This window comes from Acinonyx jubatus, chromosome B3 (genome assembly GCF_027475565.1).
Source record: "Acinonyx jubatus isolate Ajub_Pintada_27869175 chromosome B3, VMU_Ajub_asm_v1.0, whole genome shotgun sequence".
Classification (NCBI taxonomy): Eukaryota; Metazoa; Chordata; class Mammalia; order Carnivora; family Felidae; genus Acinonyx; species Acinonyx jubatus.
Window position 1 is genome coordinate 129759688 of NC_069386.1, and position 20007 is coordinate 129779694.

General features: G+C 36.1%; 1 protein-coding gene across 11 annotated transcripts in view; it reads right to left on the reverse strand.

The window, feature by feature from the left end:
* Positions 1 to 20007, reverse strand: part of EML5 (EMAP like 5) — a 176187-nt gene that overhangs the window by 87884 nt on the left and 68296 nt on the right. For all 11 annotated transcript variants that reach the window (XR_008299587.1, XM_027066369.2, XM_027066368.2 and 8 more), the window contains 7 exons: positions 14065 to 14232; positions 13320 to 13426; positions 10040 to 10158; positions 8576 to 8762; positions 2731 to 2836; positions 1107 to 1200; positions 62 to 162 (listed from right to left, as the gene is read on the reverse strand). Coding sequence is in view for 10 of the 11 variants with exons in the window: in XM_027066369.2 (XP_026922170.1) it covers positions 62 to 162; positions 1107 to 1200; positions 2731 to 2836; positions 8576 to 8762; positions 10040 to 10158; positions 13320 to 13426; positions 14065 to 14232 (882 nt within the window). In the remaining variant the exon portion in view is untranslated. The remainder of the gene's footprint in view (positions 1 to 61; positions 163 to 1106; positions 1201 to 2730; positions 2837 to 8575; positions 8763 to 10039; positions 10159 to 13319; positions 13427 to 14064; positions 14233 to 20007) is intronic.

Genomic DNA, 20007 nt, shown 5'->3' on the forward strand with positions numbered 1-20007 from the left:
AAAGTTGGAAAAAAAAAAGTAATAATTTCTTGTTTCAAAGGAGTAAAAAGAACTTCCTTACCTGCTCTACGCCAAAACTTCACGTGTTTAATTCCAGCTGTAATTAACTTATCAGGCACGTAGGGGTTCATCTTTACAACAAAAATCTTATCTTTACTTCCTCTGAAAAAAAAAAAACAATGTTTTAACTCTGAAGATAAATCTTTCCTTTAATAATCTTTTGCCTAATCCATACCCTACCTTGATTACTCCATTACTGAACCTTTGACCCACTTATCTCTCAGGTTTGGGCTATATAATCATGAATTTGCACATTTGCTGTTCTGTCATAATTTTAATTTCTTAACTCTTCTCAATGGAATTTTAAGAGATAGGAACAGTGTGAAGAGAACTTTTGAATAGCACTTACTATAGTACTGTGCATAGTGAACTGTGGCATGAATCAGTTAAAGAAAAAACTTTTATAATACTTTGTTATAGTTTAACATAGCCATTCCAAACACAAAGTTCCTCTTAAACTATTTTTTATTTGACCATTATCTATGTGCTGAAAGAAGCATTTAACTGTATTTTTAAAGTGCTTTAATGTCTCATTTTAAGGAGTAAGACATTAAAAAAATAATCTCTGACACTGTTGACTATTTCCTCCTTTAAAGCAATTGTTAATATTTTTTATTATAAAATACACACTCATAGTAGAAAATTTAGAAAATGGAAAATGTAACAGAAAATAAAAATAATCTCTAGCTTCTTTATGATATAGATGTGTATGTTTCATCCTTCAAATATATGCTATGAGCATTTCCAATGGCTATATAATAGTTTATCATACAACAGAATTCACTCTACCTATAAATGCAGAGTTTTAGATAATAGCTACTTCCAATGTCTTACTACAGTTACAGTAAAAGTAGGTACACAAGGGATAAACCTACAAATGAATCCTTAATTTGTCTTTTTACCATGATTATACTATTTATTCAATGGTAAGAAAGATGGTAGCAATTAAAAAAAGGTTACATGTTTGATTTCAAAACTGTTTTAATTAAAAAAAATTTTAAGTGATTTCAGTACTTTGCCAATGTGATATCAAGTTTTTCCCCCACCTTGCTACTGAAAGTTTCTCTCCTTTCTTCCAGTCCCACAGCACAATAGTGTGGCTATCATCTATTCCAACTGAAGCCAAACGTTTCCCATCCGCTATAAAAATGAATCAGAGAGACACTGGCCATTAACATTCAGAAGATAAAAAACATTCAGTACATGTTCTGAAACCACAGTACTATATTTAAAGTTTTATAAAATGATGTTAAATGTTAGGCATGCATATATATAGCTATAAAATAACCAGAATTTGTAAGCAAGGAAAGAGTAATTTCTCAATGCATCTAAACATTGTTATTTTTCCCTCATTTCCAGGTTAGGATGGGGAGGAGGTAGATAAGTGGAAAAAAGGGATTTTAAATGAAAAGAAAAAATTAAGAAAGAAGGAAAGATTTACTTCAATTAAATTTACTGTAAGAACTCTATTGTGATATAACAACTCCTAGGGATTATGAAAATTAACTGAATGAAAAAGATGTAGGTTACAACCTCGTACTGTCATTAATATGACCGTTTGTAGTGAAGGTCAATTATATTAGTTGTTACTATTATCAAACAAGTAATGAATATATTACACAGATGACTGAACTAAGTCAGTCATGCTGACAGGTGTGCACATGTTTATAGGCTGCAAAGGCCCAAACTACAATTAAACATTTACCACCCTGCCACTTTTTGCAAACCTCAATTAGTTCGTTATCACTACCTGTGAAATTTCTCTTGCTGACTCCCTTGTTTGCCATTAATCTTCTTGTTTCTTGACATTCAGCATGTCCCTAAAGGCATATTTACACTTCCCCCCAATAATTCACTCTCATTTCAGTTGGAGCAGCAGAAGGCACAAATTTGCCGTTTCTTGAAATAAAATCCTCTATTAATGGCATTTCTCCCCTCTCCCCAATCCACATCCTAGCTTTCATTATAGATCTACATGCAGTTGTTAAAGTGTAAAATATAAAGCAAAGAGCTAAAATCGTCTCAAATTATAAGATAGCCTGGAATTATCACTTTGTAGAAATGCTAGAAAACAAGTATCTCAGTATTCACCTCTTTCTTTCTTAGCTTTCACCCTAAACATTTTCAGTCTACTCTGTGGCTAAAAAATATTAAGTGAGACTGGGGTTTTCCCAAAGCAAGAGGTACATAGAGTGAGGAGTAATTCAGATGGTTTTAGATGTTATACAAACATTTTCTGTTTTAACAGAAACATATTTATATTAATGGGTATTAAAAATAACACTCGTTAAATTATAAGCTAGCCCGCAAACCCACACTCTCTGCCCTGACTGGTTAGGACAATAGTATGTACATTTGAAAACAACTGTGTAGGGGCGCCTGGGTGGCTCAGTCGGTTAAGCGTCCGACTTTGGCTCAGGTCATGATCTCGCGGTTCATGGGTTCGAGCCCTGCTGACAGCTCGGATCCTGGAGCCTGCTTCAGATTCTGTCTCTCCCTCTCTCTCTCTGCCCATTCCTGCTTGTGCTGTCTCTCAAAAATAAATAAATGTTAAAACAACTGTGTAGGTCATAGCTACATGACAAGTTTAAGCAACACTGATTTCAACTATAATGCTATATATCACCTCTGCATTTTAACCATTCTTACTGAGACAGAAAACAGCCTTACCTGAGAAATCAACAGCACAGACACCATATTGGTGGCAGCCCTTTAATACTGACAATGGTTTAATGGTCTCTGTATCCCATATGTGAATTGAGGGATCCCTACCTACCTACAATAGAAAGAATTATAAAAGTCATACAGTTAAATTTTTTATTTTCACATGTATTAAAAGGAAATAAAATGGGATTTTACAGTCTTATTTGTTATGGGCATTTATCAAATAAAAAATATAAAGCAGATTGTATATGTGACTGACATTTCTTTCTTACATTTGGTAAAATGCTAATGAGGCTAAGCTCAGTGTTTCTAGGACTGTTCTGTGTGACTCACAAATCTTATCCTATACTTCATCAATAAAGATAATTCTCACTGAGCACCTATAGTTAGCTGTATTGCCATGCTAGAACAATGAGCACTAAGACATTCAGGTAAATTTTGCAGACTCAATAGGAAAACAAGACATTTTCAGTTAAATCAGAATATCTGGTAACAGATGCTTAATGAAGAGGAAAGGCTGTAAAGAAATGGAAGACAGGATACGTGACCTGGCCTTCAGAAAGTGCACTCTCAGATAAAAAGAGAAGAAAGCAAGTACATTCTAGGCTAGGATAATGCTATAAACAAAGATACAGAGATACTTAAACAAGTACTTAAAACAAAGTACTTAAAGTACTAAGCAGTTAAGACTCTGAATAGATGCTATCACTTAGGTTTTTACTTGGTTTAGACGTTCACTGATGCACAGGTAAACTATCAATTTGTAATTATTCTCTTAGACCCAAGTGATCACTTTTAACTACAAGGATAAAGAGCTAGAATAGCTTTGCCTGTAAAGGCAACTCCTGAAATAAAGGATATAGCTGCCAATTATTATTAATTTTGAGACTGATTTTATATAGACATAACAAATAACAAGACTGCCATCAGCCAATATTTCACTGAAGTTTTTCAGCCAAATGTTCCCACGGACCATTAAGTCTTCTGTTTAACTTCCGTAGAGTTTGACACTTTTGATAATTTCACAGTAGCACTGTCTCCTGGTTCTTTGATCTCCTGGACTCTTACTAATGAGTTTCCTTCACAATTTCATTACCTGTCCCCTAAATATAAACTCCCCCAAAATTCTGTCTTTAATATTCCGGTCTTTTCATTCTACATTTTTGCCTTGGGGTATCTCACTTTCAGTTTCAATAGTTAAATCAACAAATGACTCCCAAATTCTACTTTCTAATATTAAACTCTTCTTCTGAATTTAAGACTTACATTTCCAATTGCCTATTGGACATCTCACATGGAAATGATGATGATGATGGCAAAGGCTAACTAACATTTACTGAGAACTGACTTATGTCCTAGAAACTGTTCTAAACGCTTTACAAGGATGGACTCATGAAACAATCAGCAATTCTAAGAGATAGGCAATGACAATATCCTTATTTTAAAACATATAGAGACTAAGGCATAGAGAGGTTAGGTTATTTTCCCACAGCTAATAGGTGGAGAAGCTTGAATAACACCATGTTCAGTGCTGGTGAAGATAAAAGAGTGAGTACTATTAGGGCACATGTGGGGCATGGCAGTCAGGGATAAGGGGAGAGGTTAGGCAAGTTTTCAGATGTTACCTAAGTTTTAAAAGGAATAGGAATTAGATGAAGTTGGAGGACTGAACAGAAATGGAGGGTAAGAATTTTCCAGAGGAGGCGACTAAGTAAAAGATGTGAAGCAGTATTATACATAGACAAATTCTAAATAGCTCAAAAGACAGGAGCATAGTTTACCAGGAAATAATTGGTAAGAGATAAAAAGAGGAGTCTGGGGGGCGCCTGGGTGGCTCAGTTGGTTAAGCATCTGACTTCAGCTCAGGTCATGATTTCATGGTTCATGAGTTTGAGCCCTACATCTGGCTCTGTACTGACAGCTCAGAACCTGGATCCTGCTTCGGATTCTGTGACTCCCCCTCTGTCTGCACCGCCTCCCCCTGCCTCTCTCTCATTCTCTCTCTCTCTCTCAAAAATAAACATTAAAGAAAATAAATTTTAAAAAAAAGAGGAGTCTGGAGTTGGCCTAGGTTAAATATCTTGAGCTACATGCTAATGAACTTACACATTAGATTAAAAGCTACTGATAAACACAGAAGAAAAGAAAGATTCTTAGTGGATTGAGAAAATGGTTAGGGGGAAAAATCTGAAGATGTAAAACTAGTTGGTTGGTTATAACAACAGATTAGAAATTATGAAGCAAAGAACGGCCAGCAGAGATAAGGTAAAATACAAAAACAAAACAACAAGGCACAGATGTAGTCATGGTACAGAACTAAGCTATATTCAGGGCAAATCTTGGATGCAGCTCTGGGACTGACTGGCTCTATTGGGTGAAGAGAACAAGTCAGATTCTCGGGCTTAGGCAACCAGGCTAATTTAACGTCATGTTCTAAGTAGGAAATACCAGGATAAGCAGGTTTGAAAGGAAAGCTGAATCTCATTTATCTCCATTTTGGACACGCTGAATCTGAGCTACCCACAAGATATCTAAGTGAGTGTGTTTTAGGTAAATTTTTAGTGAATTGTATATTCCTCCAACTCATATTAGATTGTGAGCTCTTGACAGTGGCAGCCGCTGAATTATCTTCGTGTTTCCCCAAGACATTTAATGCTTTCAAATAAGAAGCACTCAACAGATTTGAATTAAAATTTTAAAATTAGGGTATAGTCAACATATTCAAGTTGTCAGGTAATATTCTTTCAGTTTCTTTCACCTCCAATTACAATCACAGTTCATGACAAAGGAGCATTATTTGTACTCTACTCCAACAAAACACCATTTAGATTTGTCATCTAAATTTCAAAGCCCTCAGATAAAACACTTCAGAAATACTTTTACTTTTGATATATTTTTTTCATTTTTAACAATTTTAAGAAACATTTATTTTAAAAGTCTGTAATTATAGAAATGAGACTGGCTGGTTGAAATGTAATACAGGAAAGAAGCGGAAAGCACTGGGAGAAATAGGAAGGCAGTGTAAGCCTGTGCCTTGGGAGAAAGGATTGGACTCTGCAATGCCTAAAGCAGAGTACTGTTGTTCAAGTGAAGCCAGAAGCAAAAGCCCTATGGCTTGATGGTGAAGGAAACCAGAATATATCACCCCAAAATATGCCTCTTTGACACAGAAATTATTTTCAGCTGAGGGCAATAAAGAAACAGCCCCCCCAAACTCCACCTCCTTTTCTGCATAAATGCGATATATATATAGATATACACATATTTGTATACATATAATAATTATACATATATGTGTGTATATATATATGTGCGCGTGTGTGTGTATATAGATATACACACAATTTTTTCAACTATATTGAGATACATCTGACATTATACAACCAGTTGATTATGTAAGTTCTCCCTTTACTGGAAACAGACTCAGCCCAGAGACAGCACAAGAGGAATCCAAAGAAACCTTACTCCAGGAGTTTCATCCTATATATACCTTCCCACAGCCTGTGGCCCTTAGAAGCCTAAAACTGCTTTCCTTTGTCCTGTCATTTCTTTAAGAATCTGCTGTTTTCTATACAAGGTGGAAATATAAGCCATCATTCTGAGTTACTTTGGTTTAGATTTCTCCAACATGATATGCACTACACCTGTTAATAAACTTTCTGTTCTTCTTTTTTACATTGATTTTTTTGTTAAAGAGCCCCAGCTGAAAATCTAGGACGTCTAGACTTAAAATTGTGCCTCCCCTACAGTAGGTATCCAGGGATGTCCTGTGGGCATAATGACTTTTAATTTAATCTAACTTGAATTCTCTCCAATCCCAGAATCATGGTAGCAAATGACCAGTTTTTATACAGCTTTCATTAGAGTAGTGCCAGAACAACTCAACACTGAAACTCCTTGCCAAATGCAATGGGTAAATAATTGTGCTTTAAGAGGAATCTTTTACATAAACTAAAGGTAAAGATAAACAGTGCCCCTGAGGACCTCACCAATCCTTTTAATTAGTTCTTCATCATGCCCCTAAGATTTGAATACTTCAGGCTACTCACAGTTTTTTAAATAAGCTGTGTTTTGTGGGATTTTTGCCCCACTTTTCCAAATAACATACTTGGAATACTTTCTCCAACCTCCCCTGTCAGGTAAACTGCTCAGTGCAAATGTCATCATCTCCATGAAGGTTTCCCTGATTCTATTAGGCACAATTAATCAGTCCTTTGTTACACTGCAAAAGGAATTTATGCATATCTCCTCATTAGTGGTTCTCAGCAGGGGTCCATCTTTGCCTCCCAGGAAACATCTGACATTGTGGAGACATTTTTGGTTACCACAATTGGGTGGGTGGTGTTAATAGACATCTAGTGAGTAGAGGCCAGGGATGCTGCTAAACATCCTGCAATACATAGGATTACACTGTACGCGACAATGCAACTATTCTCACAACAAAGAATTAGCTGGCCCAAAATGTCAATAGTGTCAAGGTTAAGAAACCCTGCTTTATTTACACTTATAACCTTGTATCACGACTTTTCTTGCATGTATGCCTTCCCCCTCAGAATATGAATGTTTACCATGGCAAGACCATGCCTTATTTATCCTTATATTCCCAGCACAGCACATTTCCTGGTACACAGTATGTGCTCTATGAATGTTTTTGAAGAAATGGAAGAAAGGAGGGAGGAAAAAGGAAGGAAAGACTGAGCAAGAGGGAGGCACAAACGAAGGGAAGGAAGACGGGGGAAAGAAGAAAGAAAGAGTGTTCTCTGCTTTCAGGAAAGCTCTACAGAGTGATGCAAGTTGCTGACCCCCACACTTCAATGTATCCTAGAAGGTATATTTACACACAATTTAAAAAGCCAGACAGACTAAGGGAGCTTTAAGCTTTACCATTTATTAACTCTAAGATCTTTCAGAAAATTATTTAATTTCTTCAAACCTAAACTTCCTCATTTGTAAATGGAAATGGATTCCCTGTAAAAGAGGTGACAAGAGTGAAATAGGGTTGCTCTCTGAACAACGTGGGGGTTCAGGTGTCAATCCCTGCACAGTCCAAAATCCACGTATAACTTTTGACTCTCAAAAAACTTAACTGTTGACCAGAAAGAAGCCTTATTGACAACATAGTTAACAGGTAGTTTTATAAGTTACATGTGTTACGTACTATATTCTTAGGACAAAGCAAGCTGGAGAAAAAATGTTAAGAAAATCATAAGGAAAACACATTTACAGTACTGTGAAAAATCTACACGTAAGTGGAGCCATGCAGTTCAAACTTGTGTTGTTCAAGGGTCAACCGTATATACTAAGAAACTAGTAAGGTGCTTACATATAGAAAGAACGTATAAACATCACCCTTTTCCTCCTTCTCTAAGAATACCCACATAGAGAAATATCAGTCAAAACTTTTCTCAGTCTTCTATTTCAACATTTCTGCTTTGTACTTTGGTAAACCTGAATGGTTACTATCATGGTTGTAAAACAAAAATGTAGTCATCCTGTTTGTCACAGAACATTTGTTAATTTCATTATTTTAGCTAACTCAACTTAAAGAAACCAGATATCTAGTCTTTATGTTGCTATGTTTACTCTAATTAAAAAATATATATCTGGACAGGAGGATGACAAGCCAAAACTTTTAGTTCCAAATAAAAAAAGAAAAAATCAAAACAATAAAACTCTAAGGAAAACAGTAGGAAAAAATTGGGGGTACATTTTATTTGTAAAGAATTCTTTATTCTTCATTTCCTAGAATACAAGAGAGATTTTTTTTAAAAAGTGGACTAACCTAACTGTAAACCCAAACAAAGGTCTAATGTATCTGGCCTATTGCCATATAGTCTTTCAAAGGCCTTACCTGGCCTGTTGCCACATAGTCTTTCAAAGGATGAAGAGCCAGGCAAAGAATATCATCATCATGACCCAGGTAAAAGCGCTGTGTGTTCTGTTGCCGATTATAAATGACACCCACTGCTGCGACATGGTACACAATCTCACCAATTTGAGTATAAAAAAGGTTACTTCGACAGTCATAACCTCTGTAACTGAATAAAGAAAACATATCACATAAAATTAACATTAGACTTATATCTGGTCAATATGGACTATACAGAGGAGAAATAGGTACCTTTTAGGTCAATTTCCAGTTTTACAAGATACTACACAACTAAAACAAAATACAAGCATCTCAAATTCCATAAACGTTTATGAACTGTTCTGATTACAAATAGCTAAATCCAAGATATAATACTGAATGAAAAAGAAAGGTGCAGAAAAGTATATATAGTATACTACTATTTGCATGATACTAAATTTGTGTACCATTAAACAAAAGTTGTTACTTTTTTACGAGTGAAAGGGAAGAAAATGCCCTTGGAAGGTGAAAAATGATGGCTGGAAGGGCAGAGCTGGGAAGATTTTCTTTCTTGTTTTTGTTTTTTTGAATATCTAATTGGTTTTATTAAAAGATTCATGACTCAGTATCCCACCTAGCAAGTAGAGGGGAGCTCCCTGGGAAAAGGATTTTCAAAATGTACCCTTCTGTACACATTGTTGAATCATGAGTATACCCCAAAAATGTTCAAACAATTCTAAAATATTATACACATCCAGAAAAAATAGCTGAATCTTTTTTAAATAGTCAATATAATTCCATTTATAGCAACCCTTCTTTTGTGCTTCAAAGAAACTCAATATATAATATATAACTACAAAGAAATACTGCCTATTTTAACACCAGAGATACAATATTCTTACTAAATGAATCCTTTTTCAAATTCCTGACAGCATTGTCAGGTAAGAAAATGATTACTGGGTAGCAGAGAAGGGAAGGACTGAATGGAGAGTCTGTTGTTTCAGGATGAAATATGACACTTGTATCGCCAGATGTTCTAAGAAAATTCAGAAACTGTATCTTATTGAAGTTAAAATACAAGGGCCAAATGCAGGCCAAAAAAAAAGGGGGCACAATATAATTCCAAATCAGAAATATTTAGGGGAAATGATAATCTCTTACATTTTACTTATTTTCATTTGTTTAAAGAACTCCATTTCTATAAATGTAATACTAAACTTTAATAAGACAAATTTATTTTCAACACTTAAGCACTTATATAGTGCTCATCATGCACCAGACAATATTCTAAGTCACCAAAAACACTGGCTTATTTACTCCTCATCAGAATCCTATGAAGTAGGTACTGTTACCTTCACTTTACAGATGGGAAAGGCACAGAAAGGTTGAGTGACTTGCTCAAAGTCACAAAGCTACTAAATGTGAACCAATATGTAAACACACAAATGAATAATAGTTGTTTCATACCCATGAACAAAGTGCAGTCGGAGGCTATTTCCTGGAGCCCGCTCTCTTCTTTTAGAAGTACCGCCTTTTTGTCTCTCCTTGTACTGTTCTTTAAGCTGAGGTAGATCTTCTTTGTAAACCTTTAAATAACGTACAGAAGTAAAAATAATCTTAGAATACAAATTAATAAAGGTGTTCACAGGTTCCTAATGTAACTTTCAGACATTGTTGTTACTAACGCTTAGTAAAGTTTTAACACTTAAATAAGAAGGCATTTTATGAAATTTTCTTCCTTGGAAACAACAAATTTACATTTTCTGTGTATCACACTGACAAATACATATTTAGTGTTCCATGAAATTATTATTATTATTTTTATCCTCAAGTTAGTTAACATACAGTGTCGTCTTGGCTTCAGGAGCAGAACTCATTGTTTCATCTCTTACATATGACACCCAGTGCTCATCCTGAAAAGTCCCCTCCTTAATGCCGGTCACTCATTTAACCCAACCCCTTACTAATCCCCCTATCAATCCTCAGTTTGTTCTCTGTATTTAAGAGTCTCTTATGGTTTGTCTCCCTCTGTTTTTATCTTATTTTTCCTTCCCTTCCCCAACGTGCATCTGTTAAGTTTCTCAAATTCCACATGACTGAAATCATATATCTTTCTCTGACTTATTTTGCTTAGCATAATATCCTCCAGTTCCATCCACGTTGTTGCAAATGGCAAGATTTCATCCTTTTTCTTTGCTGAGTAGTATTCCATTGCATGTATGTATGTATGTATGTATGTATGTGTGTGTGTGTGTGTGTGTGTGTGTGTATACATATATATGCATATAATTCTTGAATTCTTAATTCATTCATTAGTTGATGGACATTTGGGCTCTTTCCACAATTTGGCTATTGTTGACAGTGCTGCTATAAACATTGGAGTGCACGTGCTCCTTTGAATCAGCATTTTTGTATCCTTTAGATAAATTCCTAGTAGTGCAATTGCTGGGTCGTAGGGTAGTTCTATTTTTAATTATTTGAGGAAACTCCCACTGTTTTCCAGAGTGGCTGCACCAGTTTACATTCCCGCCAACAGTGCAATAGGGTTCCCCTTTCTCCACATCCTCGCCAACATCTGTTTCCTGAGTTGTTAATTTTAGCTATTCTGACTGGTGTGAGGTGGTATCTCCTTGTGGTTTTGATTTGTATTTCAACATGATGAGCAATGTTGAGCATTTTTCATGTGTCTGTTTGCCATCTGGATGTCTTCTTTGGAAAAGTGTCTGTTCATGTCTTTTGCCTGTTTCTTCACTGGATTATTTGGTTTTTTTTGGGTGTTGAGTTTGGGAAGTACTTGGATACTAACCCTTTATCCAACATGTCATTTACAAATATCTTCTCCCATTCCACTGGTTGCCTTTCAGCTTTTTTTTTTTTTTTAATGTTTATTTATTTTTTGAGAGAGAGAGTGAGAGAGAGCGTGGGACAAGGAGGGGCGGAAAGAGAGGGAGACAAAGAATCTGAAGCAGGCTCAGTCTCCAAGCTGTCAGTACAGAGCCCGACATGGGGCTCAAACCCACCAACCATGAGATCATGACCTGAGCCAAAGTCAGACGCTTACCTGACTGAGCCATCCAGGTGCCCCTGCCTTTCAGCTTTGTTGACTGTTTCCTTCACTGTGTAGAAGCTTTCTTATCTTGATGAGGTCCCAAAGTTCATTTTTGCTTTCATTTCCCTTGCCTCCAGAGACATGTCAAGTAAGAAGTTACCGTGGCTGAGGTCAAAGAGGTTGCTGCCTTTTTTCTCCTCTAGGATTTTGATGTCTTTCCTGTCTTACATTTAGGTCTTTCAACCATTTTCAATTTATTTTTATGTATGATGCAAGAAAGAGGTCCAGGTTCATTCTTCTGCATGTTGCTGTCCAGTTCTCCCAGCACCATTTGTTAAAGAGACTTTTTTCCACTGGATATTCTTTCCCACTTTGTCAAAGATTATTTGGCCATATATTTGTGGGTCCATTTCTGGGTTCTCTACTCTATTCCATTTATCTATTTGTCTCTTTTTGTGATAATACCATACTGTCTTGATGATTACAGCTTTGAAATATAGGTTAAAGTCCAGGATTGTGATAGCTCCAGCTTTGGTTTTCTTTTTCAAGATTGCTTTGGCTATTTGGGGTTTTCTGTGGTTCCATACAAATTTTAGGATTGTTTGTTCTAGCTCTGTAAAGAATGCTGGTGCTATTTTGATAGGGACTGCATTGAATATGTAGATTGGTTTAGGTAGTATTGACATTTTAACATTTGTTCTTCCAATCCATAAGCATGGAATGTTTTCCATTTCTTTGTGTCTTCTTCAATTTCTGTCATAAGCTTTCTATAGATTTCAGTGTGTATAGATTTTTTACCTCTTTGGTTACGTTTATTCCTAGGTATTTTATGGGTTTTGGTGCAATTGTAAATGGTATCTTTTCCTTGATATCTCTATTGCCTCATTATTGGTATATAGAAATGCAACCAACTTCTATACACTATTTTTTGGTGGAGTCTTTTGGGCTTTCTATGTAGTGTATATTGTCAGCTGCAAAAAGTGAAACTTGGACTTCTTTGCCAATTTGGATGCCTTTGTCGTCTGATTGCTGAGGCTACGACTTCCAGTACTATACTGAACAACAGTGGTGAGACTGAACATCTCTGTCATGTTCCTGATCTCAGGGGGAAAGTTCTCAGTTCTTCCCCAGTGAGGATGATACTAGCTGGGATGAAATTATTTTTTTAACAATGTCTTATTTTTCTTAATGTTTACTTATTTTGAGAGAATGTGTGTGCACACATGTGCATGAGCACACAGGTCGGGGAGGAGCAGAAAGAGAGGGAGACAGAGAATCCCAAGCAGGCTCTGTGCTGCCAGCACAGAGTCCAATGAGGAGCTCGATCCCACAAACAGTGAGATCGTGAACTGAGCCGAAATCAAGAGTCGGACATTTAACAGACTGAGCCACCCAGGCACCCCAAAATTCTAATGCTTCATAAGAAAATATTTTAAAGAAGATAAATGCAACTTTACTGCGACAAAAAGCTATAGGCAAACAGAATTACAGGCGTACTTAATATATCAAGCACTCATTATAAAGGAACATTTTACACAAGTGTACTTTAACTCTTAAAGGAGAAAAACTGCAATAGAAAAACATTTCTTGGAAAATTAAAAACCACAAAAGATAACAATAAATCAATAAACAACAGGGAGCAAGATAAAAAAGAAACTAGAGTTTTTCAGAAAAAAATCACATGATAATAAAAATTACCTGCCGACGGTAGGTAAGCTGTGTCTCTTGTTCAATTTCAGAATCCAGTTCTGGAACATCAGACAGATCTGAATCTGATTCATCACTATTAGAGTCAGCCAGACTTTCTGTAATTTTTAAAAATGAAACACTACTTGTTTAAAGAACATTCATTTTCAAAACAGCACTGTAAAATTAACGATTAGAGCTGCCTGTGCCAACTGACATGGTGACAAGCCATAAAACAATCACATGACATGATCTATTCAAGAAACACAGATGTCAGTAAATGGTATCACAGATCACCTTCCCCTCCACCTCACCATAAACTCAACAGCTACTTTAAATGCCTTTACTGGTGCCACAACAACTGCTGCATCGAACTTGAATGCTGGGCAAATGTAAGTGAATATGACCTATAATTAACACGAAAAATATCTAGAAAATACTATATGCAACAAATGAATTAACACTAGATAATCATGTTCATATATAACTATATATGAAACCTAGATATCTATCTCCCCAAGAATGCACTGAATGTTTGTTTCGATAATGTAACTTATTTCACTCATCCGTCCATGGATTAAAACACACTCAAAAGCACTTTGTATTCCATGCTGATATCTGACTCGAAACACATACAGCTAGGATTTTAACATTTCCACTAACAAAAAACTATACTGTTAACTTACTAAGACTAATGACATTTCAACAGTAAAATCACTACTTTAGGGTTACTGTTCAGGCAGTGTATACTACTCACCTTGGGGTGCTATGTGAAGAGCATCTTTTAGTTTTCTTTCAGGAATAAATTTCCACTGGAAGACAGAGTGATCTGCTCCACCAATAGAAATAACCCACTGATAGTCATGTGACCACCTGATATTAGTTACATGAGCCGAATGGCCAATATATTTTTTAAACTTGGCTCCTAAAACAAAAAAATATGCCTTTAAATTGATAAACAAACGCCAACACACACACAAAAATACCACTTCAAACCACAATTTCTATACCTGAACCAATACATCCTCCTTCCAATATCTTAACTAGGATCAAAGAGTAAAAATATTAATTCAAAAGTTTATTGAATTAAATCAATGAGTGTACATGAAGGGACGTAAGTCTTTGGTCTACTGATTCACAATGGAATTTGGTAGGAACCCCAAGGGTTGTGAGGCATTTTCTTACTGCTCAAAGAAAAGCCTACAGCCACAAAGGCATCAACTGATTCCACATCACAAAATTTGAATGTTATGACCTGAACCCTTTGGTTTTTAAGTGAAATTCAACTAGCCTACTCCACCCCCATCCCTCCTAGCCCTAGCAATCAGAGGATCCTTCTAAAACTTAAGCCATCAACAAAATACAACAACATACAGAAAGGAATATACAGCATGACCAAATGGGATGTATGCCAGGAACGCAATGTTGGTTCAATATTCAAAAATCAATACAATACCCCATATTAATAAAAATAAAATATGCCCAGTTGTCCCCAAAACTATCCTTTATAGTAATTCCTTAAACCTATATGTTTTCTATAATGTTCTTCAACCTAAGCTTGTCTAATGTTTCTTCATGATTAGATTCAGATGATGTGTTTTTTTTTTGGCATAAGTGATGTATCCTTTTGGATACATCATTTCAAGGGGCAAAGTTCTATCATTAGGGATAGGCTGTATCATTTGGTTAAGGTATTATACACCAGATTTCTCTAACTGTAAAGGAACTGTCTAACTTTGTGGTTAATTTTTATTTTTATTATTTTTAAGTTTATTCATTTTGAGAGAGCACATGCATGAGTAGTGGAAGGGGAGAGAGAAGGAGAGGCAGAATCCTAACCAGGTTCCATCCTGCCAGCGCAGAGCCTGACACAGGTCTCGAACTCATGAACTGAGAGATCATGACCTGAGCCAAGATCGCCAGACAGACACTTACTAAGCTGTGTAGAAGCCCTTGTAGGCGATTTTTTAAAAATAACGTGTGTGATTATAAGAACCACTTTTGTGTTTCTAAGTTCAAAAAACATCCTCTACATCCTGCTTAAACCTAATATTTGGTAAAATATACACATCCCTATTAGAGTACATTGGATACAATAATGTTTGGCTTCATTTTGACAATGTTTAAAAAAAATTTTTTTTGAGAGAGTATGCACAAGTGTGCGTGTGTGAGACAGAGAGAGAGAGAGAGAGAGAGAGAGAATGAATGAATATCCCAACCAGGCTCCAAGCTCAGTGGAAAGCTTGATGCAGGGCTAGATCCCACAACCATGAGTTCATGACCTGACCCGAAATCAAGAGTCGGAAGCTTAACCAACTGAGCTACCAGGTGCCCCAATGTTTTAAAATTTTTAAATTAAGTTATAGAAGCCCTGTATGTCAGGATGGCAAAGCTGCATCAATTAAAATCTGGAGATGAACTTTTACCTTGGCTATGAATTTAGGGATAGCATCTTAATGAAAGCATAAAAGATTTGACCAAGACTCATCTAAAATTACAATTTACTGCTGCTTAATAGCAATGCTGTTAAATTTTAGGAACCAATTTTTTTTATGTAGCTAAATATAAGTCAGTAACTTTCTAGATAGGTAACCTGCCACAGTTCACCCAGGAAAGTCCAATACGGTAAGATTTAGTCCCATCTCTCTCATATGAGAATGCGTAATTTAATCATCGAGAGGACTTTGGCTATTACTTTCTTTGATGGGGTCCTTTAAGTACTCTTAGCCACCAGAGTCTTAAAAAAGTAAAGCCAGAAGGGTGTCTGGGTGGCTCAGTCATTAAGTGTTTGACTCTTGATCTCAGTTCACGTCATGATCTCATGGTTCATGAGATCAAGCCCTGTGTCAGGCTCTGTATTGACAGCACGGAGCCTGCTTGGGATTCTATCTTTCTTTCTCCCCCTCTCTCTTTGCCTCTTCTCTGCTCACTCTCTCTCAAAAAGAAAAAATATATACATTAAAAGAGAAAGTAAAGCCAGAGATTCCAGCAAACAAAATTCTGAGTTTTTTAATTAAAATTTTTTTTAAACGTTTATTTATTTTTGAGACAGAGAGAGACAAAGCATGAACGGGGGAGGGTCAGAGAGAGGGAGACACAGAATCCGAAGCAGGCTCCAGGCTCTGAGCTGTCAGCACAGAGCCCGACGCGGGGCTCGAACTCACGGACCGCGAGATCATGACCTGAGCCGAAGTCAGCCGCTTAACCGGCTGAGCCACCCAGGCGCCCCCAAAATTCTGAGTTTTTAAGATGTACTAATATTGTCATGTTTAGGCATATGAGGGAAGTTATATGAGCATGTATTCTAATTAACTACAATGGGCAATAGCCCCAAGAGAGTTGTAAATAACTCTCTAAGTTATAGATAACCCTCTGAGTCCCTTCCAAATTGTATTCTACAACTACTCAAAGATCAATCTCTCTGGAAGAAAGAACCAGGGCAGCTTAACAAACAAGTTATAGAATAAGTCTAAGGGAAGCTAGTTATTTATAATTAAATGGACAATATTAATAATTATTTAATAATCAGCACTGCTTATTTAACTATGAGAAACAGGTATCTTAAAAGTGAACCTCAATGTCCCACCTTTCACAAAGTGACTCTGACTCACTAAAACCAACAGTATCATCCTACATGTTTCCAGAATTCCCTGTGATTACCCTGTGTAATTATACTTACAACACTGAAATGTAATAATCTATTTACTTGCTAATTCCTCTAATAAACTATAAGCTCTCTGAGGACAGGGATAGCATCTTGTTTACTCTATATCCCCCTAGTGCCTGGAACACAAGAAATATTCATTAACTATTTGAAGAAAAAGAAAGAAAAACAAAGATCACATTTCCCTTTACTATAGACACTTGAGTTAGAATACTAGGTTATAGAAGAGGGAAGAATATTGAAGGAAATCAGAGGGCATGAACATGACTCCAACCCTTACAAAAGGCAACAAAACGTGATGTAAAGAATATTAGAAATTGAAATAAAAAGACTACAGCTTGCTAAAGAGTCTGCTTGACTACTTAATAGCACAGGAGCTTGAGCACATCATGTAACCTCTCTTGGACTCCATTTCCATTCTAATAGAAGTTAGATTATAAGCTCTCAAAGTTCCTTCACCATGAAAACCCTGGCCTAAGACAGGAAATGACAGAAGAATAGGTAAGGCCTAAATAGTATGTCATCAATTAGAATGTTTCAGAGAAAAGATTTATGGGAACAAGATAGAATGGTCATAGGAACTTCCTGATTTAAAGGAGAAGGGGAAGACAATTCTTGATGAGGCTAAAGCAATATACTGAAAAATTTTTTTGGTGATCCCATTTCTTTTCTAATTGTTTTAAAGTATATTTTAGTATAAAATCAGTATGAGTTAATCCCTTCAATAAATTGCAGCAATATGACAAAAGATATTTTCCTATTTAACTATGTTTTAATGACCTTAACACTTTTTTTTTTTATAAAATATGACACTATCTGATCCTAGTATAATATTATTTTAATACACAAAACAGAACTATTCATCAAAGAAAAGAGACAGATTTGACTACGTTGCAATTAAGAACTGGTCAACAAAAGGCACAATAATAGTAAATTATTGTAATTGTTATAAAAGTAAGTAAAAAACTGGAAAAACACATTTGCAACCCATAAAAATTACAAATCATTTGTATTTAGAGTATAAAATAACTTAATAAAAAAAAACTCCATAGAAAAATAGGCAAAAGATATTAAGCCCATGTTTGACAGAAAAGGAAATGCAGAAAACCAAAAACAATGGGGAAATGATCCATCTCACTAGATAAATGAAAATTAAGACCACAATGAGACACCATTTAAACTAATTAGACTTACACAAATTAAAAAGTGTAGCAATGCCAAGTGTTGAAAAGGATGTGGATCAACAGGGTTTTAAAAATGGTATAACCACTTTGGAAAACAATTTGGCATTTTCTTATAAATTCTCTATGACCCAGCAATTTCACTCCTAAGTATACATCTTTGAGAAACTTGCATATAATAGCAAAAACTGGAAATTACTCAAATGTCCACCACAGAAGAATAAACGCATGAAATGTATCTTTTTTTTAATACATGAAATTTATTGTCAAATTTGTTTCCATACAACACCCAGTGCTCATCCCAAAAGATGCCCTCTTCAATGCCCATCACCTACCCTCCCCCCCTTCTTTTTTTTGAGAGAGAACAAACACAAGCAGGGAAGAGGGAGAGGGAGAGAGAATCTTAAGCAGGCTCTATGCTCAGTGTGGAGCCCAACACAGGGCTTGATTCCACAACCCTCGATCCCACAACAATCATGACCTGAGCCAAAATCAAGAGTCAGATGTTCTGTCCCCTCTCTCTGCCCCACCCCTACCTGCGCTCTCTCAAAAATAAACATTAAAAAAAAAAAGAATGTAAAACTTCATAACTAATCTAAAAGAGAATTTTTCTAGTAATACTAACTTTATGTAAGTATATAAATTCAATAAACGCAGAATCTTAAAATATTTCTACTAATTCATTAAAGATGCAGTAGTTACGTGGCACCTGGGTGGCTCAGTCAGTTGAGCATCAGATTCTTGATTTCAGCTCAAGTCATGATCCCAGGGTCATGGGATCCAGCCCCAAGTTGGGCTCAGCACTGAGCATGGAGCCTGTTTGGGATTCTCTCTCTCCCCCTCTGCCCCTCTCCCCAAATCACGCTCTTTGTCTTCCTCTAAAAATAATATATATATTTTTAAAAAGATGCAGCAGTTATATCCTATCTTCTGTTCCCCCAACTACTTACCCAGTCTCAAGCTAACTCACAAGTGCCTAGAAATAAAAACCTTTACCATAAAATAAATTTCTAATAAAAATATCACAAAAAGAAAAATAAGGAAAACAATTTATATTCTTGAAGCAGTGACTGAATAAGACTAATTTTTCTAAGACTTCAGTAAAATATTCCCAAAATTCAGAATACTATACATTTTAAAAATGAAATAACTGTGCAACAGAAATATCCTTCCCTGTTACAAAAGATAAAAACTGTCAATAAATCCAATTCACTTGACTAAGAAAGCTCAGAAAATTATTTTTGTTTTTGCATAGGGTCAGTATACGAAACAGTGTGCAGAATCAATGTCTAAGATTAAGACCATCATGATTAATCTTACTGATTCCACACACCTTCTAACTAAGCAAGTTTCATCTTGAGTCATAATAAAACCTTTTTTTTTTAATTTTTTTTTAACGTTTATTTATTTTTGAGACAGAGAGAGAGCATGAATGGGGGAGGGTCAGAGAGAGAGGGAGACACAGAATCTGAAACAGGTTCCAGGCTCTGAGCGGTCAGCACAGAGTCCGACGCGGGGCTCAAACTCACAGACCACGAGATCATGACCTGAGCCGAAGTTGGACGCCTAACCGACTGAGCCACCCAGGCGCCCCCATAATAAAATCTTTTGTGCCACTGACTCTCATGTCCTGGCTACGTGGTGGAATCCAGAAACAGGATACTTTAATTACTAGAGATTTAGCTAGGCTTTATTAACACACTTAGCATTACTTATGGATGATGCAGTTTCAGCTAGGAAGTTGAAATCCTGCAAGTAGGAATCGACAACACCCCAGAGGTGGCAAGATCTGGAATTTACCATTTTAGTGTAAAGGCACAACAGAAACGCTAGCATAGAATTCTAGGAAAATTGG